We start from the raw sequence: 25823 nt of genomic DNA, 5'->3' as shown, positions 1-25823 counted from the left end.
CTAATATGATGATTTTTCCACATTCTAATTGGAGAGCATATAATTTTTTTATTTATCTTGTAGTTCTTTGGGTTTTTTTTCAATCATAGAATTTAGAGATGCACCTTAAAGATCCACTTCAAATTCCTCATTTTACAGATGAGAAAACTGAGGCTCAAAAAGATTAAATGGCTTGCTTACACACAAATGCCAGAACTGAGATGTGGGGCTCCACCCTCTGGCTCCAGATCAGGTGCTCTCCACAGTCTATTTTTGATACCTTGTTGGTAGGTAGAGTTGGATTCAAGACCTGCCACCATGACAAGCTGGCTGTGTAACCTTGGGCAAGTCAAGTTAACTGTGCTTGTCAGCATTCTAGGCCAGTGCTTCTTAAGCCTTTTCCACTGGCAACCCATTCAGCACTTCTTAAACTATGGATCCCAACCCACGGTTTAAGAAGCACTCTTAGGCAACTCTTGAAGAATATAGAAGTTGCTGAGAAGATTTTGGAAATATAAGGAAATCTTTCTCTATTTCAGTAAGATCAGAGTTCCAGTGCCTATGTCCTGTCAGAGGAGAGTGTAATGGGGAACCTCTAACCCAGGACAGGTTTCATCAGGCCTTTGGGGTAATAGTTATGCCACAATCCAGAGAACAATTTCTACCAAGGTAGAGTTATCCCATTCAGAAGGAAACTGTAAGGATTAAAAATGTAAGAATCAGTTTAAAGACCTAGAAAGAGTTCTTAATTGATTTCGGTGGATAGGAGCTAAGAGGTGAAAACTGGCAGCATTTCACAACCAAAGAGATAATCAGTGTGTGACTCCTCCAAAACTAATCATTTCTTTTCCCTCAGTCTTTTTCTGTTATCCTCTTCTGTCTCCCTATTTCTCCTTCTCTATTCCTCTCATTCCTTCTGACTCTCCCTCTTTGTCCCTCTCCTGTTGTCTTTCTTCCTCTTCTCCTTTCTCTCTGCCTCATCGTTTCTTTCCCATTTCCCTTACATTTCTACTTACTTATGCTGTTCTTTCCCTTTAATTTTTATTTTAATAATTAAGCTAAAATAATTGCAACCAGGTGTGGTTTTTTGCATAAATATCTTAATTTGGAAGGCAAGATGGGCAGGGAAAGTGGAAGGAAGATAAGTGGTTTTCTTGAGGAGGAGGGATGGCAGTCCCTGAGCCCGGGGAGCAGTAGAATCACAGCATTATATAGATCCAGAGATAAAAGGGGCTTCAGAGGTCAAATAGTCCAATCCTGAGTAGTATAGTTTATTTAAAACTGGCCTAAGATCCAGGAAGATCTGGGTTTAAGTTCTGTCCCAGACAGTAGCCTTACTGTCTGTGTAACCCTTGGTGAGTCATATGACTTTTCAACGCCTGCCATAAGCAACTCTCTAAGACTATAACTTGCAAAGAAGGTGGCAACCTGTAGTGGAAGTAGTTTCCTCACCTGGGAGTCCCCTCTACCAATGAAACTATAATCCCAATCCCTACCCTGCCTCTTGAAAATGTCTTACACTTATTTTACATTGTAAAAAAAATTTTTTTTAGTTGTCCAAAAAATAATTAGGCATTTTGCTAAATTGCCCCTATGATTACTTTAAAATTTTCCTCCAGGGGCGGCTAAGTGGTGCAGTGAATAGAGCACCGGCCTTAGAGTGAGGAGGACCTGAGTTCAAATCCGGCCTCAAACACTTAACAAAAAACTAGTCGTGTGACCTTGGGCAAGTCACTTAACTCCAATTGCCCTCCCAAAAAAAATTTTTTCCTCCAGAATACATATGCATGTAATTGTAAAGAAATTTATTTCAAGATTATTGTGCTTAAATAAATATGTATATTTTAAGTCAGCTCAGCGTCTGTTAAGCCTCTTGCTGAGGTCTTTCTCAGTTCTGAATTATCAGCCTTCCTGATTAGAATCCTCCCTGTGTTATGGGCTCTAGATAAAACACAGTCCTAGCCCAACCCTGTGGAGTTTAGTTTTCCAGAGGAATGTGATCTGTCAAAGGAATCATTTCCAAGCAGAATCAGGGAAGACTTCATGGAGGCGGGGGAAGCTTGACAGTTTGAGGAAGACAGCCATCCAGGAAGCTGAGAAGAAGAGGTGTATACCAAGGTCTGTAGTAGTCTGGTTTGGATGAATTATAAACGTACAGTGCAGGAAATCATAGTCAAGAAAGGTACGTATTGTTGCCAGATTATGGAGAGCTTTGAATGACAAGGTGAGGATGTGAAACTGATTGGCCATTGGGGAACTGTTGAAAAGTTTTGAACAGAGTATTGACATGATCAGATACATACTTAAGAAAAATTAATCTGACAGCAGTGTAAAGGATGGATTGCAGGCAGAAAAAAAAATGAATACAGGAAGACCAGTTAGGAAACTATTAAAATAGTCCAAGCAGGGAGTAAATTTCAGTAGATCAGAACCATTATGGATTTCCTCTTTTTTTTTTTTTTTGGCAGGAGGAGGGGGATACTGAAGAGGGGATATGTTTCATAATCACTAGAAATTTTACTGGTTTAGAACTTTATCTTTTATTTTAAAAAACCACATTTCTATGACTCAAACTAATATTTTGTTATAATAAACATTACCCTTTTGAACTTGAAAAATATTTTACAGATATAATCTCATTTGGTCCTAAATAAGAGCACAAAAATGTCTTGGATGTTTTTAAAATACTTCTATTCAGTTGAGTCATTTTCCAGTTGTGTCCAGCTCTTTATTACCCCATTTGGGGTTTTCTTGGCAGAGATACTGTATTGGTTGACCATTTCCTTCTCCAGTTCATTTTACAGGTAAGGAAACTGAGGCAAACAGGGTTTGACTTGCTTAGGGTCACATAACTAATAAGTGTCTGAGGCCAATTTGAACTCAGAAAGATGAGTCTTCCCAACTTCAGGTCCGTCATTCTTTCCACTGTACCAATCATTTTCATTAATACCTTTTAAAATGGTTTTGAATGAAATATACTTAGTTCTTTTTGCAAATACATTGATTACGAAATAACAAAGTGTATCTCCTGGTTACTCTTACCTTAAGTTGAACACTCTGGCAACCTACAAAGTTGTTTTTCAAATCGTGAATTTTTTTTTTAACCTTTAGAGAGTGAAACTTGGGCCGGCATCGAATCAAGGAAAGAAAACCAGCATAAAGAAGAAGAGATGAGCAGGAGAAGTCTGTCCAGTAATCAGACTGATGAGCTGATGGAGGTGGAGGCAGTCGGTCCTCCAGTAAGTGCCAGCAGAGACCACATGGAGGAGCAGCAGTGCCGGGCTGAGTCAATACCGGAGTCACACACCCAGCCCTCACACACAGTGGGAGGCAGTCCTAGCTCTGATTCTTCTGAGCATTTGAGTAACAAGGACACAGAAGTCTGTGAGGATGTAGCCGAAAGAGAAGGAATTGCTGATAGACCTAAGGTGCTGATTTCTGATAGATCAATGGTAGATCCATTGATTTTATCAGGCAGTGAACATATACCTCTTTCTCTGTATCCTGAAGACGAAAATTTACAGGCTAAAGGAAATGGACTCCGAGGGCAGCCCCAGGATGCCCCTGATGTGACTGAGAGAGAAGAACTGGAAAACAATGCATTAAATCAGCAGCAACCTGATCTTACAGACAGTGATGGAAAATTACCACCAGAAAATGTGCACTGTGAAGATAACAGAGCATCTGACTTGGAGGATCCAGAACTACATATAGCACCAGAGGAATGGAGAGAAGAGGAGGAGGAGGAGGAAGTCAGTAAAGAAACAAAAGATTACTTGAATAAGCTTTTAGAAGGATGCCTAAAAGACACTGGGCCCTATCTTCCATATGAAGAAAATCAGGAAGACTCTGACACCCTTCAAGATCTTTCACCTGAAGAAGCATCTTATAGTCTACAGGAGTCTCTGCCTTCCGATGAGAGCTGCCTTTCTCTTGATGATCTTGCAAAAAGGATAGAGATCGCAGAGGTAAAATCCAAGATATTTAACACCAAAAATCAATTATAAATAGAATGTTCACTTACATAATTAAGATGTTAATTTGGGGGTATGGGAGGTAATTTATCACTTGTCCTGGACACAAGAAAGAATTCTAACTTAATTTCAGTTATTAGGACTTAAATATTAATTACATAAATCAGCTGACAAGTATATATTGACTGATAGGTGCCACACATACATGCCGTAAGTTGTTTTTAGTAATGATGATTTTTTTAAATTCATGAAATATCTATTTGTAGGTCTCTGGATACAGTTAAGTCATACTCACTAACTGGCAAATGCTTTTAATAAATGTGACATGTATGACAGTAAAAGAAAGTTGAGCACATAAGAATTATTCTCTAAGTAGAGCTTTTAGTCCTATCTTTTCATTAAAGTTTTTTCTTTACTTTTCATATAGAAGACAAAATTTAGTATATTCCACTTTTTAATCTGAATTTTTTAAACTTTTCATCTTCATAGAGAATAGAAAAAAGTAGTTTAAAATATTAAAGCAGTAGAGCATAGGAATAAGTTTTTATTAGGATCTTAATAAACAGTGTTTTGAGGACAAGCCTAGTAGTGCTCACTGACTGACTAGGCCACCCACTCCAGTAGCACAAATGTTGTAAGTAATTCAAATCCAGATTTCTTTACTATCTTAAGTAAAAACAAACACATTCCAACAAAAATAACCCTCTTTTAGAGAAAGTGCTTTTGTTGTTTCCTATAGTTCAGTGGAAAAATAGCCAAACCCACAGGGAGGGCCTTTTTTTTTCCCCTAAGTCATTGTTAAGCTTCATTCTTGCCTTTTGATTGATGCTTGTTCATACAGTTGATAATGATAGAATTCTAAATTAAATCATAAAGCTACTTTACCAAGTATATTCAGTAAGCCAAGATTAAAGGCAAACAAATAATTACATGGATATAAAACTGTTTGAAATGCGTTTTTATTTTCAAGATTCCAGTAACATTTAAAACCTTAATTGCTGCTAAAGTAGGACATCAGGTTTTTTTTTTATTCTTAGTTTCCTTCATTTACTATTTATGGTTGATTTTCCAGGAATAATTCTCTTTTTAAGGTTTTTTTTTTGACATAATTAAGCAGAGTAAATGATAAAAGTATTTTGATACTCTCCACGCCAATTTATTTTTGTCTCTGTGCAACCCAGTGCAAATTTGTTGAAGCAAATCCCTAAATTACCTCTCCCAATCCAAAGAAGGTGTTAGCCACAGATCCATAGGAAGAAATAAAATTTAAGCTGGACTATGAAGCAGTCCATGAAGTCCTGCTGTCTGTACAGCCATCATGGGTGGAGAATAAGAAAGAGTGTTAAGTGAGGCAGGGTGCCTGGGGTGGGGCAGAGAATGACCAAAGGTGTCTTGTAAGCCTGTATAAACATGTTATATCAAGGCAGAGTGCACTTACTGTACTAGAGTAGTAAGTTCTTCACAAGGTGAAGAATTTTAGAGCTAAAAGAGACCTAAGGAATCATCTGATCTTCCAGCCTCGTTTTATAGAAGAGGAATTAAAGCATCAAGAGGCAAAGTCCAAAGAAATGAAATTAAAGACTGAGTGGACTGTAATCCAAGCTCTGTCACTAACTGTTTTAGACCAAAAACACAACATAGGTTATGCTAATTTAATTTTTAAGTTGACCTTTTTGTGTGAAACCACCTTTTTATATATTAGCCAAATCAACATCAGCCTTATAGCTGTGAATTCTAAGAATCTCTGAGCTAAAATACAAATTCTGATAGATATTTTTTTCCCATGGAAAAAAATGGCTTGTTCTGTAACCTTTTTTTTTCTTCCTTTATAAGTTGCCTTGCTTATTTTTTTTTATTGAATTGAATGTAGCCAGTGGCTCAATAGACAGAGTGCTGGGTTTGAAGTCAGGCCTCAGACTCTTAGCATTATGAGCCTGGAGAAGTCATTTAATAGCTGTCTTCCTCAGTTTCCTATGAGGATCCAATGAGATGACATTTGTGTAGCACTTGGCACAGTTCCTGGCATATTGCAGACACTGTTACAGACAAACAGATGTTAAGTGACTTGCCAGGGCATACAGCAAGTGTCCGATGACAGATTTGAACTCGGCTCTTCCTGATTCCAGGCCTGATGCTCTAAACTCTCCATCACCTACCTGACCCTAACTAAAGTGAAAGCTTTCTCTGAGCCTAGAGTCCAAGGGTCAGAGCCCAGGTTCTAGTGGAAGAGGAATGAGGAAGATGGCCAGAGTGTAGCTGGCATGGTTTGAAAATAACCAGGCAGTGAATCACCTGTAGGCCTTTCCTTTCATGTGCTCTGCATGCTCCCTGGCATAGGGACGCACTGGGACAGCAGTCAGAGGTCATGATGTTTTCTAGCCAGCCCAGCTTGGCAGTCTACCTCATAATGAAGGGAGTCAGTTTACTCAAAGAGAACAGTCTCTATTAACACAGTAATTGAGATACAGCCCAGACCACCTGTCTTCTGAAAGGAGCTGGGATTTTGTCCTATCCCTCTAGAGCAGGAATTCTTAACTTGGGGTCCATGAACTATTTCTTAAATGCTTCAGTAACTAGTTTAATATAAATTGATTTCTTTTGTTAGCCTCTTTATTTTATCCATTTTAAAACATTATTCTGAGAAGAGATCCATAGGCATCATTCACCAGACTTCCAGGTGCCATGACACAAAAATGGTTAAGAACTCCAGCTCTGGAGGTATGTGTGAGAACCCTTAGCTATGTCCCCCTTTTTATGAGCCATCTGATTCCTTCCCTAAAGACAACAACCACATTGATCTTCCACCACTCATGAAGTCTTAGAATTTTGTTTGTTTTTTCCGCTGTACCACTTGTTTTACAAATATATACCCCTTTATGTTATTAGGCATTTTTTTATGGATCTGAATTGTAATTTCTAAGTTGGAGAACAGTAACTTTATGCATTAGTAGAAGGGGTTTACTCACCAGGAGATGCCTACAGAGATGAACTTGCAGATATAGAAAAAATAGTTTAATATTTCTCAAGTTGTAGTAGTGCACCACACTGATAAGGCCAGAAAACGATTTGTTACTGTTGATTGTCAAAAGTAACTACTGACAAATGGATTGATCCACCTAAGTTGACATGAATTGTGTATTAAAAAGAAGCAGTGCAATATCCTGTCCCTGTCATCATTTCATTACCATTTAGGATGATGTCAGTATTCATTCCTTAAGCCAGCAAGCTTCATTATCAGGGGTGAAAACAGACAGCAGTTGCTTATTAATCGGGAAACATGCAATTCAGTCTCTTGAAAAAAATCAAAGACTTTATCATTAATATTTTACCCAAATTATCCTTCCTTTCGAGTTTCCTAATATCGAATCAGTTTCTTTTTTGTTGTCTTATTTCTTGCTGATTGCATGTTCCATTGTATTGGATTTAGTTTTGCAGTATCTAAGATTAATGCAATATCCTGCTTGGCAAATATTTTTGCTGAATAGGATTAGAGATGTAGAGCTGAAAGGAACCTTAAAGGTCATCTAGTCCTACCCCTCCAGAGAATGAGACTGAAATCCAGCAAAGTTAAGTGAGTTGGCCAGGGACATTCAGATATTAAGTGTCAGTAGAGGGATTTGAACTCAGGTCTTTTCACTGTAGCTATAACGTCCTTGTTTCTATGACTTGCTGCCTCCCAATCAGTCATTTTATCTTCATTTTAAATATAGGAGAACCAGGGTTCAGAGTGTTTAAGGCATTTGCTCCTGTTCCCATACTAAGTCAGAGGCAAGCTATGATCCTAGGTCTTCCTAATTCCAAATCTCCCATTCTGTCTCCTCTGCCATGGGATCTCTATATAACTGACCTTTTTATCTTCTACAGGATCCATTATATTCATTCATTTCAACAGTATCAGATGTTAATTTGCATGTAGCTCCATCTTTAACAATGTATATGTGTGTGTGTCTCCGTGTATATAAAGTACTTACAAGTTTTACAGTTTTCCTCATTAATATCCAATGAATTTTTTCATATATCAAACCTAATTTCCAATTTTTATATTAACTGATACATGTTTCTAAGCCATATATCAGATTTCTAAAAATGGGGGTCCATTGTTTATTAGCTTTGACCCTGGGCAAGTTCATTGTTTAAGTATTTCCTAATTGTGGTAGAATGCAAAATTGTGTTACTGTAGTATAAGAGATCATTTCCAAAAATAATTTTAAGAAGGAAAACTTTATTGAAATCTTGTAATTCACTTCAGTAAACCATTATTACATGCCTATTGCTATGTGTAATGTGCTTGGTTGAAGGGAAATCCCAAAAGACATTTGATAAAGTCTTTTGTGGATAATAGGATAGATGATGCCTACTGGATGATAATTTAGGTTAAGAACTGGTTGAGTGACTAGACCCAAAAAGTACTTATCAATGAGTCACTGTCAGCTAGAGGGAAGTTTCCAATGCAGTGCCCCCAAGGATCTAAAGCTTGTGCTTTAAAAAAACATTTTCATTAATGATTTGGATAACACAATAGGTATCATATTTATCAACTTTTAGAAGATACATGAAGGAATTAAATTGATTCTGTATCATTTATATAGATTCTATTCTGTAATTGATCTTATATATTGATCTTAACTGTCCCGTTTTGTATGATTGCTCAAGACAAATTTCTCTGTTTCTTTGTCCATGAGCTAAGTTTAGGAGTTCAGTTCTACTAATCACTGTTCTATTCTTGCCTCAAGAAAATCTTGAGGGATGCAGGTGGACACTAGGTAGTCTAGACCACCATCTCTAACCTTGCAGGTAGACTCAAACAATGAATATTTCTTAGTCACAAGAATTCAGTTTTCCCTCTGGGTTAGTTAAAAGAAAACTTGTTATCCTTCATACCTTCAGCTCCTGGAAAATCCCATGACATCTTTTTGCTGTCTTTGAAGACCTACAAGCTGATGTGGTACATTTCCACAAGATATACTGTCCATTCTTGTCTGTCCTTTTATAATTAAGGTGGGTCTTGTCTCCCGCCTAGGACCTAGGGAGTCTACTATCTCTAGTCCACTCTCAGTACCCTCAGTATGCAAGATGGCTCCCATAAATCAATCAAGCATTCTGTAGTGACAGAGAGGGGTGGGTACTAGCCCACTTTCTTTGATGTTACCAGTCATGTTGTCCTCACCCTTCCCCACCCATGCTGCCAGCCCTATTACCAATTGCATTTGTTCTTAGTTCTCCTTTACTTTGCAAAACTATATGAAGGTTAAGAAGTTCTACCCAGGTCTTTGGTCATGAGAAAGGTCATTAAACCAATTTATTGGTTACTTCCAACCTAACTAATAAATTTATCTTGCTCAGACCATTGTCTCTCAGTTTACATTAATTTTTTAAAGTAACAGATATGAAACTAGGAGGATAGTCAACATTTCAAATGGCAAAATGAGATAATATTAGTAAAGTGTTCAGTATAGTGCCTGGCACATAGTTGTTAAGTTGTGTTCAGTTCTTCATGACCCCATTTGGAGTTTTCTTGGCTGATACTGGAGTGGTTTACTATTTCCTTCTCTAGCTCATTTTACAGATGAGAAACTGAGGCTTACAGGATTACATAACTTGCCCAGGGTCACAGCTAATAAGTGTTTAAGACCAGATTTGTTGAGTCTTCATGACTCAAGGCTCAGCACTCTATCCACTATGCCACCTACCTTCCCATTATTAAGTGGCATATAGTAGGCACTTAATATATACATAGTTTCTTTCCCTTCCCAAAGTCAAGATCCGTAAAGACCTTGACAGGCTAGAACTCTAGAATATTAGACTGAATCTAATAAGATAACATTTAATAGGTAAATGTAAAATCTTATACCTGGGTTCAATAAATCAACTATATAAGATGTGGAAGCTATGTCTACACAGCACTTCACACTTTTTGCTCTCTAAATACAACAATAAAAGGCAGTATCCATCGCCCAGGTGAATTTTGAATGTGCATGTCAAAGTAAAAAATGAGGTTTTGAGGTGAAATATGGCTAGAAAATCATATATGTGAAAAAAGAGGTAAAGTTTTTAATGAACCATAACCTTAGCATAAATGAGCAGTATGATACAACAGTCAAAAAAGCTGGAGTCGTGTTTTATGTTTTGCATATATAAATGCATTGATAGAGGCATTCACACAATGTCCAGAGCAAGAGAGCCAATAGCGAGACAGCTAAACTAAGTTTGCATTGGTCTGACCACATGTGATTGACTAGTTACCAGCAGTCATTCAATAAGTTAGAAATGTATTAATTGCCTCCTACATGCTAAGCATTCTAATAGGAGCTGCAGCAACTTTTTAGTGTGCAATCAAAAGGAAAGAAGCCTTAAGGCTACGTAGGATAGCCATCTTTACACATTTGAAAAGAAGGAGCAGAATCACAAATTTGGATAAAGGTTAAAGGCAAGTATATTTTAGCTCAGCTTAAGAAAAATGTCCCTCAAATTAGAGCTGTTCAAAAATGGAATGGTCAGCCTCGAGTTAGTGAGTTTCACATCAGTGAAGATCATTAAGCAGAGGCTAGATGACCCTGCCAGGCACTGTACTGGGCACTGGGGATCCAAGGACGAAGAATGAAAACCCCTATTCTCAAGGGACTGACATTACAACCGAGTCTCAGAGATACAAGGAACCTCTGAAGCCATCTTATCTAAATTTTACTTCACCAAGAGTTGTCTTTACAACATCTCCCACCTTTTACAGGAAGCCAATTGCAAGTGACCTCTCTCCTTAACTATTTTGTAATTAACTACCTTGTATTTATTCTGCATATACTTATAAAGGACGTGATTCATTTGTGCTGACAAAGCAATGACTTGACTTGCACTTCTACCTAAAACATGTGGTTTTTATATAGCCTATAGTCACGCTTCAGAAATGTTGAATGAGTCTTCAAAACAGGGCCTCCAGTATGTGTTCTGTTCCTTTATATTTCAAGCAGATAATTTTAACCTCAGTGTCTCTGAGTTTTCTTCTCAATATACTGGATTATATTGTGCCATTCAAGTTAGAAAATAGCTTTTATTTGTTTATGCAACAAATTAATTTTTAAAGTGATATTTAAGGTGCTTGCATTGAAAGGACTGCTTATTATGCAACTGTGGAACAATAGGCCAGATGGATCTTATTTTCCTCTTCCACAATTCAAAGAGCATCACCAGTAACAATTATATTAATTTGCAGCTTGAGAGATTATTTTCTTAATGGAAACACATTGAAGAGCTTTGTTATAGTTTCTTTTTTGATGTGAGGAGGGGACTATTTGAAGAAGAGCTTAACACTCAATTTAAAGATCTTATTTCCTCAGATACACCAATTAGAATCATAGCTAAACAGTATTGGTATCTTGGCTAGGGGAAGAGCTAAAGAAACCATGGCCTTAGGTTCTAGAGTAGCTAAAAAGATTATCCAGATGCCTACTTGGGCACATTATATTCTGCCTTCTTATTCTTGTAACTTAACATTACACACCAAGACTCTTCCAAAGGGCAGTGTTCAGAAGGTATCTCCATATGCTAGCCACCTTCAGTTTTGTTCTTTGGACATCTCTTTTTGGGCCCCCTCCTTCCACATGTCTGTCCGTCTACCTTTTTTTCCATCTATAAGACGTTCATACCCATGACAAAGCTAAGAGGGAGGGGGAAAAATGAAAAGAATTAGAAAAGCTTTGACTTTACCTCTGCTCTCAATACAAAGAATTCCAGTTCCTTCTGAACTGTATACCATCACTTCAGTTAAAAGAGCTCAGGAGGGGCAGTGTAAATTACACTTTGGTTTGTGGTCAGGAACCAGAGGGATATTGGGTGGTCATAATGTCTCCAAAAACAGTGGCTTTGGCATATGAGAAGAGGTCACTTCTACCCAGAATACATGTGGTGATGCCATCTACTAAGATGATACACTAGATTTTCCAAGTAGGACTGAGGTGAAGAAACTAGAGTAGCTTACCATTTTCATACATCAAAAAATTAAATTAAAGACTAAGGAGCCAATCCGGCCTCAGACACTTAACACAAAAACTAGCCGTGTGACCTTGGGCAAGTCACTTAATCCCAATTGCCCTAAAAAAAAAAAAAAGACTAAGAAGCCAATTAGATGCTAATTGCAAACACAACTTAAGCATATGTAATAATTAAGTGACTCAAATTTTCTTAAAGGTGAAACTTTGTCTTTAGAAAACAAAATAAATGGTTTCATGAATTCTTTACTATCCACTCCCATCACTCTTAGCTTATTAGAAGATGAAACAGTGCTATCGTAGGAGTAGAAAAATCTAAGTTCTGGTCCCAGTTCTCTGAGCTGTCTTTTTCTGCCCTAAAGGAACTTTTCTTTGTTGCTTTCTCTAGAAGGTCTGAAAAACCATTCTTATACATGAAATGTATATATTTATATTTAAAATCTTAATGTAATTTGAGCTGCTCTAAATTTCTTAGAACAAAGATATTAGGAGTACATGATTTCCGAAGGCATAGATTGCTGACCTTGTATTGATTTTTGGAGACTGACTTTTGTGTGTTCATTTTCAAAGAACTGAAATCGAGGACTATATTTGATAATTTAGCTCTAGGAACCTTAAGATTTGCATAAGGGACTTATTAAATTTGAAATGTCTACATTCCTACATGGAAAGATGATGTTTGTAATTCATGAGATCTTTCTCATTATTAGGGTAGTTGGAGGGAATATATATAGACAGAGGGCATAGGGTGAGTTGAATATGAAGGGATGATATCTAAAAAATAAAATTAAGGGGTGAGAGAGGAATGTACTGGGAGAAGGAGAAAGGGAGAGGTAGAATGGGGTAAATTATCACACATAAAAGAGGCAAGAAAAAGCTTTTACAGTGGAGGGGAAAAGGGGGGAGGTGAGAGGGAATGAGTGAACCTTACTCTCATTGGATTTGACTTAAGGAGGGAATAACATACATACTAAATTGGGTACGGAAATCTATTCTACAGGAAAGTAGGGGGGAAGAGAATGGGGGTAAATGTGATAGAAGGGAGGGCAGATTTGGGGAGGGGATAAACAGAAGCAAACACTTCTGAGGAGAGATAGGGTCAAAGGAGAGAATAGAATAAGGGGAGGCGGGATAGGATGAAGGAAAATATAGTCTTTTACAACATGACTGTTATAGAAGTGTTTTTAATGACTACACACATATAATCTATATCGAATTGCTTTCCTACTCAGTGAGGGTGGGTGGGGAGGAAGGAAGGGAGAGAATTTAAAACTCAAAGTTTCAAAAACAAAATGTTAAAAATTGTTCATGCAACTGGGAAATAAGACACACAGGAAATGGGATATAGAAATCTTATCTTACACTATAGGAAAATAGAAGGGGAAGGGGATAAGAGAAGGGAGGGCAGATTAGGGGAAGGGATAACCAGAATGCACACCATCTTGGGTTGGGGGAGGGGAGAGATGGGGAGAAAAGTTGGAACTCAAAATCTTGTGGAAGTAAATGTTAAAAAACTAAATATATATATGCTTACAGATATACATAGGTAGAGGGCACAGGAAATTTAATAGGAAGGGATGATACTTAAAAGGTGAAATTAAGAGGTGAGGGAGGAATATAATGGGAGGAGATGGAGAGAGACAGAATGGGGTAAACTATCTCATAAAGAAGAGGCAAGGGGAAAGGGTTACAATGGAGCGGAAGAGTAGGAAGGCAAAAGGGAATGGGTCAACCTTATTCTCACTGAATTTGGCTCAGGGAGGGAATGAAATACACACTAAATAGGGTATCTCACCCTACAGGAGAGTAGGGGGAAGGGGATGAGAGGGGGAATGATGGAAGGAAGGGCAGGCTGGGGGGGAGGGAAGTTGGAAGCACCCACTTTTGAAAAGGGACGGGATCAAAGTGGAGAATAGAACAAGTGGGAGGTGGGACAGGAGGGAGGGAAATATAGTCAGTCTTTTACAATATATCTACTATGTTAATGTTTTGCATTAGCTACACATATACAATCTATACTGAACTGCTTATTTTCCCAGTAAGGGTGGGTGACAAGGGAGGAAGGGAATATGAATCTGGAATGCAAAGATTTAAAATCAAATGTTTAAAATTATATATACATATATGCTATTATTAATACTATCTTACATGTAATTGGGAAAGAAGATATACAGGCACTGGGGCATAGAGGTCTACCATGCCCTACTGGAAAAGTCGAATGGGGTATGGGAGAAGATACAGGAGAGAGCAGGTTGGAGGAGGGGATATCCTGTGGGACTCCTATTCTGGGGTAGTGGGTAGGGGAAAAACAGGGAGAAAATTTGTAACTCAAAATCTGGCAGAAATTAATGATGTAAATCAGAAGTTAATAAAGCATTTGAAAAATGAAAAAAAAAATAAAGTTCCTGTTGACATTAAAAAAACTAAAAATAAAATTTTTTAAAAGAATCTTAGATTTGAAAGAAACAAATAGATTATACAAATATACAGCCCATTATCAAAGACAGGCTTATATTGGAAATCATCTCAATATTCTGTATTTCATCTGTCAGGTGAAGGATGGATGTTATAGGGAGTCTTTAAGGCACTACAACTTTTAGCAGTTCACATTTACTCAGCCAGTTGTACCCATATTATTAATTTAAAGTACGTTTTAGAGACTAGCAATATGCACATAAACTTATATTAGTTGGTATGCTTCTGACGTATTTATGGTAAGGCTGTCCCACTCCAAGATCTAGTCTTTTCACCTTTTCTCTTTTCCTTTGCACCCACTTTTCCCTTCCTCACCCTGCAGAGCTCCTCTCCTTAAGATCTTTCTGACATAATCTTCCAGGAATAATTTCATATTCCCAAGGAGACTGCTTTGAAGAACATTCACTTATGTATGAATTGTTATATCTACTAAAAATCAGTATCATTCTAGTCATGCTTAGTATTCATTCAAATTAAAATGAAATGAGCCCTTTTTACTAAACAAAATCTAGAATTTTGTATTCATTTCCCACTCTGCCCAAACAGTGAGCTCACTGCCTTATTCTGATGCATTTTTGTCTTCCCAGTTGACCTTTTGTGGTTACATCTTGTTTTTTTATACAGTCCATAAAAATGGCTAAGAGGAAAAATGAGTTAACTTTCCATTATTTTTTTTTTTGCCTTTTGGAGGACAGTTGGGGTTAAGTAACTTGCCCAAGGTTACATGGCTAGTTTTTTTGTGTGGCTGTTAAGTGTCTGAGGCCGGAACCGAACTCAGGTCCTCCTGACTCTGGGGCCAGCGCTTTACTCACTGCACCACCTAGCCACCCTATCTTTCCATTCTTACAATAAAATTAACATGTAGGACTTGGGGCTGAGATATAAAGGTTTGAGAATTGGAGATCATACTAAACTCAGAGCTTTGTGCCTTTGAGTTTATTCACCCATTGCAGCCAAAGTGTTTTGTTTTGTTTTGTTTTGTGAGTCAAATGTAGAGTCTCCAGTTAGTATCAGGATTTAGAAATGCAAGGAACCTTAGAAGTCCATCACCAAGTCCAACTTCTAATTTCACAGACAGTGAAGCTGAGTTAGCCCAGAAAGGTAGATAAAATGATATTGGATAGGAAGTACTCTCTGCACAACTACCTCTTGGAGGTTGGTTGTCTCTAAGGATACAGGGATATGAAGAGGGCACTGGACTGAGATTCTGTTGGTCTAGGGAACTCTTGAAGCACTAAGACATTAAGTGATTTGTCCAGGGGCAACATCTGAACCTGGCTTCAAGACCCATTGTCTATCCACTATTCCATATTGCTTTTCCACTTTAATGTTAGCTTCCTTGTTTATGAGGCAACGCAACCAGCTTTTACACATTTGCTAGTGTCAAACTGTTAGTAGTATCAGTAGACTCAAGAAATAGGTTAGAGCTAAAGATTGTTTTCTATTTTTAATATAATCTGCTCTCACCTATAATCTGATTTAGAGTCCATAGCCTGAGTAATTAGGGAATGACTGCTTTAAAGAAGGAACACTGTTTTCTTCCTCCTATTATACTTTCTTTCCTGACTTCTTTTTCTACACATAAGAGAATTACAAGGAGATAGTAATAGGTACAGATAATTTTATGTACTGAAACTTCATGAAGCAATTTTTAAGATTGGATAACTAGCCTGAAGTTATAATACCAGAAGCATATTAATTTTGTTGTTAAGCTGTAAGTACCAAGTATTTTCTCTGCTTTCAGTTATATGTCTGTAAAATGGCAAAAATGATTAAATCGGTTCTTTTAAATATTTGTTCTTTTAAACTATGGCTTTCTACATTTACTGGTTCCAGAAAGGTAGCTTATTTGAAAGACTATAAAGTGTTTTTCATTCATTAAGCATTTTATTAAGGAACAGCTTGGTGGCATAGTGGATATAGAGTGTCAGTTCTGGAGTCAGGAAGACATGAATTCATATCTGGCCTCAAACACTTACTGTGTGACCATGGGCAAGTTACATTACCCTAATTACTTCCTTGCTGCCACCCTCACCCTCACCCAGCTTCTCCCCGCCCCAACAAAAGCATTTATTAAGTACCTAAGTACTCTGCTTAGGCATTTAGGGTACAGAGAAGAAAATAAAAGTGTCCTGAGTTCTTTTCTGTTCTCCTTCTATCTCATCCTAGTCTCTCCCCTAAGCTTCATTCTCACATTACCAACCTAGTTCTTTGACGTCTTAAACTGAATGACCCATAGGACCTCAAGGTGTCCAAGGCAGACTTCATCTTTCAAAAAAAATCCCCTCTTCCAGGCTTCCCTATGACTGTTGAGGACACCATTATCTTCCCAGTCAACCTGGCCTATGACCTCCATGTCATCTTCCATTTCCCCCTCACACCCCCTCATATCCAATCTGTTGCCAAGAGTAGTTATTAGTACCTTTGTAACACCTGTCTTATATGTTTCCTCTTTACTCACACAGCTGCCAGCCCGGTGTAGGTCCCATCACCTTACACCTTGACTACTGTCATAGCTTTCTAATTGGTCTTCCCTACCTCAGGTCTCCACCCATTCTACTTCATAGTCTATTCATCTGCCAAATGATTTTCATAAAACATAGATCTGGCCATGTCACTCTCCCGTGGCTCCCTATTACCTCCAAGATCAAATATAAAGTCTTCTGCCTTGGAAAAACCCTTTGCTACCTGGCTCTTCACAGTTTTGTTACTCTTTAATCCCTTGCATTTATTCTGTGATCCAGCCGTCTTGCTGTTCTTACTCATAACATTCCTCCTAACTCCACACCTTGTCCCTAACTGTTCCCCAAACCTGGCATACTCTCCCTCTCACCTCCACAGACTGCTTTCCCTACTTCCTTCAAGACTAAGCTCAAATCCCACTTTCTGTAGGAGGCCTTTCCTGATTCCTACCCTTTCCCCCTAGTTGCCACCATGCCCAGCTAATGCCTCTGAGCTTCCTTTCCACCCACACTGTAGAGATCTCATAAGCACAGTTTTTACTTTTACTCCTCTGCTGTATGTATGTGAGCTCCATGAGGGCAACGACTTTGTATTTACCTTTCTTTTCATCCCCAGGATGAGATTTTAAGAACAATGTCAGAAGAGGTAAAGTCTAAAATGAGTTGAATCTTCTGAGGAATGATAAAAACAGTTGTTTTTTTGTTTTTGTTTTTATTTTAAAGCAATTGGGGTTAAGTAACTTGGCTCAAGGTTATACAGCCAGTTATTTCTGGGTGTGGTGCTAAGTATCTGAGCCCGGATTCAATCCCCAGGTCATCCTAACACTGGAGCTGGTGCTCTTACTCGCTGAGCCACCTGGCCACCCCTAAGCAATTGGGGTTAAGTAACTTGATCAAGGTTACAAGGCCAGGTGTTTCTGGGTGGGTGCTAACTGTCTGAGCCCAGATTCAATCCCCAGGTCATCCCAACACTGGAGCTAGTGCTCTTACTTGCTGTGCTACCTGGCCACCCCTAAAAACAGTTTTTAAAGATCTCTTTAATTTATGCTCCAAAAAAGATCATGGAACAGGCCCACTGTTTATGGCAGATTACACAGTAATAATAGATAACAGACCTAAGAAGTGACTCCGTTCCTATTATCTAACTGCTTTAGTCTCCATAGTTCAAGTCTCTGGAGTTCAAATCTCCAGATATAGGAAAATTGTAATATAATTAACTGAAATAACATGCAGATAAAATTATGAATGGTTGCTGATCACCTCTGAAGGATAAAGAAGAGTTCCAGAAGTTGGAAAATGTCCAAATATTTTCCCAAAAAGGACATAATAGAATCCAAAAACTCTGGACTAGTGCAGCTGACAGGTTGGAAACACAGAATTAAAAGGAACCTTTGAGATCATCTGCTCCAATAGAAATACCCTCTGTAGCATAACTAGTACATGGTCATTCAGCTTTGTTTAAAGTCTTCCCACTGAGAAGACCTTAACAGTGAGTGACCTAATCCAGAAGTGAACATAATACTTGAACTGTCTCATATCTTAGGCAAGGGATATCAGGAATGTCACTACCTAATTCTAGAAATTACCCATGTTAATATGTGCATATGTATGTTTGATTTAGGAAGCTTTATCATGTCAGGTCTATTATTTAAAACATTTAATTTTCTGGGGGTGGCTAGGTGGCTCAGAGCACCGGCCCTGGAGTCAGGAGGACCTGAGTTCAAATCTGGCCTCAGACACATAACACAAAAACTAGTTAAGTGACTTTGGGTAGATCACTTAACCCCAATTGCCCTACCTTTCCCCCTCCAAAAAAAAAAATAAGCAAAAACAAAACAAAACAAAATTTAAGTTTCTGTAAGAAGACCAAATCTAACATATCATTTCAACTTATAGTACCTTTTTTAAGGAAAATAACTCAGTAAATGGGCTATGTTTCTTGGAGTTTGGTTCTTGGTATCTTTCACGTGCTTTTGTTCCTATGTGTAGATTACAAAACAGCATTGTACAAATATAATTTAATCCTATAAGAAAGAGACTTTCATTTTTTTGCCTCGACCCTAATGAAAAATGAAATGTTATTAATATGATCATCAATATATTTTCCTTTACAATACTTAGATATGACCCTTCAAATTTTTGACAGGTTGTTCCAACAGAGGGATTGGTGTCTATATTAAAGAAAAGAAATAATAGTGAAGGAAATCAGTTTGCCCAAATGCAGCAAAAATCATCAAAGAGACGAGTAAGATTCCAAGAAATGGAAGACTCCTTGGATCAGGGTAAGTTGCAGATAAGAATTAGTAACAGGTTTTTTAAAGGAGATGTGAATCTAGCAACTAATTATCCCTACATGTTCTTATCAGCCAGGAAGAGGTTGCAAATAGCTATGATTTCATTAGTCCTGGTACTGACATACTCGGGCCTTTGTAGATAATTTCTCAAGTTACATGGAAAAAAAAGATTATTTCATAGCGGATAGCCTACCCGTAGGATACCTTCCACACTGTGCTGTGAGGGGGACAGCCTATTGCTAGGTGTATCCTTGAACCTGTTCTTCTTTTTAGGATGCACCACAGGATGGTGGCAGGATGTGTAGGATGGTGCACAGGCAGAAATAACCTTTGAGAACCTAGGGTGACCACCATTCCACACTGAAGCATCAAACAAAGACGTTAGTGGAGGAATTGTTTCTTTAAATCATTTTTGTTTTCAGCATTTTTGCCTATAACTAGAGAGTCATTCCTTTCACACCACTCTCTGTGAGGAAAAAGAAAAGCATCATCTTAGAATTACTCTTATTACTCTCATGAACTTCTTTCCCCTAATACCTGGTTTGAAATGTTTCTTTTCTTGTGAGAGTGAAGATTAATTTCTGTCTTTCTAATTCATGAGCCATAATAATTCCCATACTTCATTAACATTCTATTTGTAGATTATAAGCTTTATTCCAAGTTCTTGACCATTTTCTAAAGTATGTAAATGATGCTCTGTTTCCTCAGAGAACTCTACAATGGATAAAATTCATTAGGAGCAAAATATTCTGGGATTTAAAATTCTAATAATTGCCATCACCTTTGTAAGTTGGAATTTGCAAGACCAGTCCTATAGAAACTGATTTTCCTTCCTAAGAACAGTGCCTGCAACTCATAGCTGTCACTGGGTATAGAGTAGTTCCTTGTAATGTGATTGCATAGGCCAAACAGTTTACCTAAGGGTCAGGGATGGATGACTAATAGTATGTCCCAGATCCCATGCTTTAAAGTTAAAGCATCACTTCATAAGTTATGCTTCTTTTAAAATATAACTGTTTATTTAAATATTTATTAATCACCGTAAGTTAAGCAAGTGACACACAAATTAGGGCAGGCTTAAAGGGCAGTGGGGCAGTGTAGTACTTTGGACTAAACTACAGATACTATTAATCATCACTTAACGCTTATTTTCCTCACTGTACTACATGAACTTTCTGTCACTTTGGCAAGCATCAGGCCTCTCATCTACTATTTAGCTCTCATCTCCTTTTTATTTATTTATTTGTGTGTTCTATAGATTCTGACCAACTCATGTTTTTGCCACAAACATCTTAGAAGAAACAAACCTTTTCTCCTCTGAACACTTTAAACATATGGATAAAGTAGAAAAAATTATAAACAGTTTGCCAGTTTCCTAATAATAATATGGATTTATAAAAGGCATATTTCTACTTGAATAGACTTTTTCTCAGCAGAGAAATTTATAGGAGCAATGATTTCTCTAGATTTAAAAATGACATGCTTATTATAAAGCAAAGCTTTAAGCAGAATATATGTTATTTCATTTTAACTTGGCTACTTCCTTATATTATTGTAGAGTAAAATCCTATATAAAAATGCCCAGATTCCATTTAAGCACAGTTTAATTACTAAACAAGCAAGTTGACCTTGGAAAGAGTCTTGGATTTAGAGTCAGAGAACCTGGATTAGAATTTCAGCTTTATCATTTACCAGTGTGACCTTGGACAAGTCACTTACCTTACATGGGCCTCAATTTTCCCAAGTTTGGGTTTTGGATTGGATGCTTTAAGCTCTTTGAGGGAATGGGCTATTTAATGTTTGGTTTTATATTGCCAGTGCCTTGGACATTGTCTTATAGTAGTAGACACTATTAAAGTGTAAAACTGACTTCTTTTACCAAAGATTACATACACTGTATCTCAGTACCTTGTGTTAGTGATAGCATTAATTTCTACTCTGACTCAAATCAGAGAGGTCTCATGGTAGTATCTAGATCACTAAATGGGGAGGCCAGAAGACCTAGGTTCAAATTCTAACTCAGTTAACTAGCTGTGTGTCCCTAGACAAGTCAGTTATTCTCTCTGCTCCCCAGTTTCCTCATAATGTAAAAGGAGAGAGTTGGGCATGATGACTTCTGGGTTCCTCCCAGCTCTTCATCTGGGATCTTCTAAGTTGAAAAATGTGCAACACATTGAAAAAGTAAGTGGATATTTGTTACACATTGGTAAAGCTCTATTTCCAGTGGTTGTCTTGTCAACAAGCCTGCTTTTCCTAGAGGACTGGGATAGTTAGAAATATATAGCCTTGGCAGCTAGGTGGCGCAGTGAATAGAGCACCAGCCCTGGAGTCAGGAGGACCTGAGTTCAAATTCGGATTCAGAGACTTAACACAAAAACTAGCCGTGTGACCTTGGGCAAGTCACTTAACCCCAATTGCCCTACCCTCCCCCCTCCAAAAAAAAGCAAAAAAAAAAAAAGAAATATATAGCCTTTCCTACTCAGTGAACATATGGGAGATACTAAGAGTCCTGTTTTGGTTTTGCTTTGATAACCTCACCATTTTAGAAATTTTTATGTGACCTCTTGTTTGTTTTCATGTTCTGACAGATGAAGTTGGTGGTGGCTCCTGTCTTTTACTGGTCCTGCTGTGCATAGCAACTGTTTTCCTTAGCATCGGAGGAACTGCATTGTACTGTACCTTTGGTGATGTGGAATCACCTGTATGTACTGACTTTGCAGCCAACATGGATTTCTATTATACCAAGTTACTGCAGGGAATAACAGAACTTAGGCGCAGGATATCCTTCTCCTAGCAGCATTCCAGCCTTGAATGCCGCTGGCAGTGAGAACTAAAGACAGACAATACTTCTGTCCTGTGTGCTGCCACTTTCAGTGAGATATCACAGGCAACAGAGACTCTGAGCACCAGAGGGTGGAAAGATGACCAAATCTTGATGTCTTGGAGAGCACATCAGTATCTTCCACGTTGATGCAAGTAGAAATGGACAAAGCATTCCTATAAGCACCCATTTTTAGCCATCTTGATATGCTAATGGTTAAAGATCACTTTTAGTTTACATTTGTTTGTCCAAAGATGTTGCTTCCAGCTATCATGCAATAAGTCTTGTGTATCATGAAAAGGAATTACCTTATAGTCTTAATGTCTTTTTAATTATACTTGGGAGCTGCGTAATCCAGGTTTAGCAAACCAATGTTTTCAAAGTCTACACCCAGTATGTGAAATAGTTGTGTGTATGTATTCGTCTTACCTTTCTCTATTCTCAGGCAGTTATTATGAGCAAATACCCAACACAGAATAATAACAATTGTCATTATTCTTTTATCTTGAATATTGCTGTGCAGGCACAGATCTTCCTTCCATTTTAACCATTGTTTCACTACGTAACTGTGGAATAGATGACCTGGAGTAGACAACTGAGTTTCAGAAATTTGGCTCTGGCATGGGAGCTCTGATAGCTCTATGCAGCAGTCAATAGCAGTTAATGTCTGGCTAATGCAATTAGATCAAAGACTTCCTGCTGCTTCTCAGGCCTCCATTTCTAACTCCTAGTTAGAACATGCTTATAATATGATTTCCATATTTCTTAATGCCATGACCAAATGCTCAAAGTTCCAGTTTAGGCCTCTCCTATGAAAAGCAAACGTTTTTTGGCAAGTGAGATTACATTGTTGAGATAAATGGTTCAGTATTTTTAAAAATCATGTTTCATTGGGTTTTTTAACATTTGAATGTACATTCAAATAATGAATTTAAATATGCATAATAGACATTTAGTAGCCACTTTGTCAGCAAAGGTTCAGTCATTTCTGGAATAGGTGAATTTCAGTTCCCCCTCCCCGCAAAAGGTAATAATAGTAATATGGAATTATCCCCCTCTGAGGCTCAATTGTCTAACATTTAGGAAGCCTTACTTTCCCTTTTCATATCATAGACCACAATTACACATTATTATTTAATGCAAAATATTACTTTCTGAATAAAACTTAAGAATTATAATTTTCCAGAATAATCTGTTTTACATTATTTTCATGTCAGAATCATCTAAAAGAGGAAGGGAGAAATCATTTTATATTTCTATGTGTTACTGGCTGGTTCAGTACCTCCCTTTGTGTTTCTGCTTATTTATTTAGATTAGATTCATTTTTAAGGGATTTTTTTTTTTGTATATTGAAGTGTTGCTGAGCATGCATTCGGTTATTTTAAAGCTATATGTATCAATTACTGTATCATTAAGTGTGTGTTTTGATTTTCTGCAACTTAAGTTCAGAGTGTTTTTAAAATTGTTTATTTTTAAATTGATGGTTTGTTTTCACCTAAAAATACTGTTTGACTTATCTGCATCATGTCACCATGTAATACCTTCAAGAGCTATAGGTCAGAGATATTTATTTAGAAGTATATAAGATATTGAGATCATGAATACTTATACTTAAGACTGATTTATTAGAAGATATTTTAATGTTCTATTATAAATTTTAAAAGATTAAAAAGCTGAGGTGATTTTTTTAATGCAGTTCAGTTGCACTGTGTATCAAATTTATACTCAAATTCTATATAAAATGTTGATGGTACTAATTCTTAAGTGGTTCTGTCAGTAAGACCTGCTCACAAGAGCTCCAGTGAGTGGCCATTAGCCATAGCCAGATGTCTTCTGTTTTGCCCTCAGTTGCTAATTAGGAGACCTTTGTCCAGCAATCTGGCAGTTCCACATTAAGACAAAAATAAGGTTTTTCTCCCTGTTTCAGTCACAAAGCTCTTCAGCTTCTCCTTCCAAGTCATTTACTGTTGAAATCTATAGGAAATCTGTGACAGCTGTATTTGCCTTTAGAGCTTAAGACCTCTCCCTTCTAACATAGTTCCTATTGATTTGCTGGGAAGTTTGCACAAAGAATGGAGGAGAAAGGAAGTAAGATTCATTGGTAAAATTGAACAAGTGGTGCTTAGAGAGAATATATGTATCCTTAAAACTGCTCTGAGTGGGGAAAAGTTAGGTCAATATAGAGCACATAGTACCAGAGCACATAGGTGCCTTGACTTAAGAACAAGTTTAAAATCTCAACAGAGCAAATCAGGACAATTTTTAAAAGTTTAATAGCCATTTATTGCATGACTTGGGGTAATTCCACTTAGTGATGAAAGGGCTGTTTAACTCACATGAAAAATTTCTCCTAATTTTTCAACAGTGTAAAATTTTATGTCATTTGAAGGTACTGATAATTTGTAACAAATAATATTCTTGAAGAACTGTATTTGAAAGCATCAAATCTAGCTTGTGATTTAAAATCTTCAACAAACAAAAAGTGTCTGCGAGAATTTATTTGGACCCTTGGGTACTGAGCAATTTTTTACTTTTATTATGAGTACCAGGTAGCCATCAACATAGTGAGATGTCAAAAGGCTCCAGGTTACAAAGAACTCTCTTCCACTTATGGCCGCACTACCAGAAATTCTGCCATAGAAGTTCCATTCCTTCAAATTTAAGGTTTTGTCCTTTAAAAGTCTAGCCTTGCTAGGAAGGGAAACACATGATCCTCTATGTGAGTTTTGAGGAAGGTAGGGGGCCCAGCCCAGGAATGACTGGGAAGGGATGGAGCACTACAGGGGACAGCATTAAGGCAGGGTGTGGTACACAGCTGGGAGGGGGAGAACTGGAAAACAACAAAGACATAGATTTCACCAGTTTCACAAATTGGGCTCTCTATTAAGTCATCAGAGTAATCTGAAACCAACAATCTTACTCCATGAATTTTTAAGGCTGCCCAAGTACTATACATGCTATAGGTGGAAGAATATGAATTTTGAAATTCTTTTTCCTATTGTATCTTAAAATGTTTTCATTAAAGACCCCAGTAAATCTGGGAATCTTCGAAGAATTACCCTCTGCTCTCCTAGCACAGTCAAGATGCAAAACAGGCAGGATAGGCAGTTCACTGCAGCACAGAGACAAGGGGGTGTGGTCCTCAAGGGGTACTTTTTAATCTCACTTTTTGTAAATGCATGTATTTTCTTCCACAAAGCCCCTGGAGACCTACTCCTCAGCCTCATCCTGTCACAAAAATAACCCTGCTATATTACCAGAGCTCTGAGTATTGTCCTGACAACAGACCACCTTGCTTTCCAAGAACCAGCTTTGCCCAATATGGGGAGGCTCGTCCCCAGTAGACTGTCCACTTACACAGCACATTCACTGCATCTAGACACCTGCTGTCACAATCCTAGAAACAGAAATGGTATTGCAGAGGACAAAAATGGGCAATGCAGCTAGACACAGAAGAAAGGTCCATGCTAGAGGCAACACAGTTTTGAAGGTATTGAGGCATCACTCATTGAGGTGTCTGAGACTAAATTAGGGAAAGATACCAAAAAGTGTGGCAAAAACCTTTGACCTTGTTACTACCCCCAAAAGACCAGCAATTACTGACCCCATATCTACTTGCCTGTGTACATAAAAATTTTTTGAGGATAATCTACCCAGGCACAGACCAACTTGATGAGGGTTTTAGAAGAGATCAGTCAGGCTTTTATCAGCAGTGTTCTTTGGTAGTCCACACCTTTACCATTATACATACATGTGAATGAAAGGTTTATAGAATACAAAGTGCTATTGTGTTATTATTTGCCGAATATAAAAAAGTATTTGACTCAGAAGAACCA

The 25823-nt window shown here is 37.7% G+C and overlaps 1 protein-coding gene across 2 annotated transcripts in view; it reads left to right on the top strand.

The window, feature by feature from the left end:
• Positions 1-24469, top strand: part of CNST (consortin, connexin sorting protein) — a 98084-nt gene extending 73615 nt beyond the window's left edge. For both annotated transcript variants that reach the window (XM_069069134.1, XM_069069133.1), the window contains 3 exons: positions 3091-3947; positions 19019-19154; positions 21755-24469. In XM_069069134.1, coding sequence (XP_068925235.1) covers positions 3091-3947; positions 19019-19154; positions 21755-21960 — 1199 coding nt within the window. In that variant the 3' untranslated portion in view covers positions 21961-24469. The remainder of the gene's footprint in view (positions 1-3090; positions 3948-19018; positions 19155-21754) is intronic.
• Positions 24470-25823: the final 1354 nt, after the last annotated feature.

Source organism: Petaurus breviceps, unplaced genomic scaffold (genome assembly GCF_028583685.1).
Source record: "Petaurus breviceps papuanus isolate PSGF00001 unplaced genomic scaffold, PetGlider_PUasm1.0 90778, whole genome shotgun sequence".
In the NCBI taxonomy this organism is placed as follows: Eukaryota; Metazoa; Chordata; class Mammalia; order Diprotodontia; family Petauridae; genus Petaurus; species Petaurus breviceps.
The sequence above is the reverse complement of the archived record's forward strand: the minus strand, read 5'-3'. Positions and strand labels throughout refer to the sequence as shown.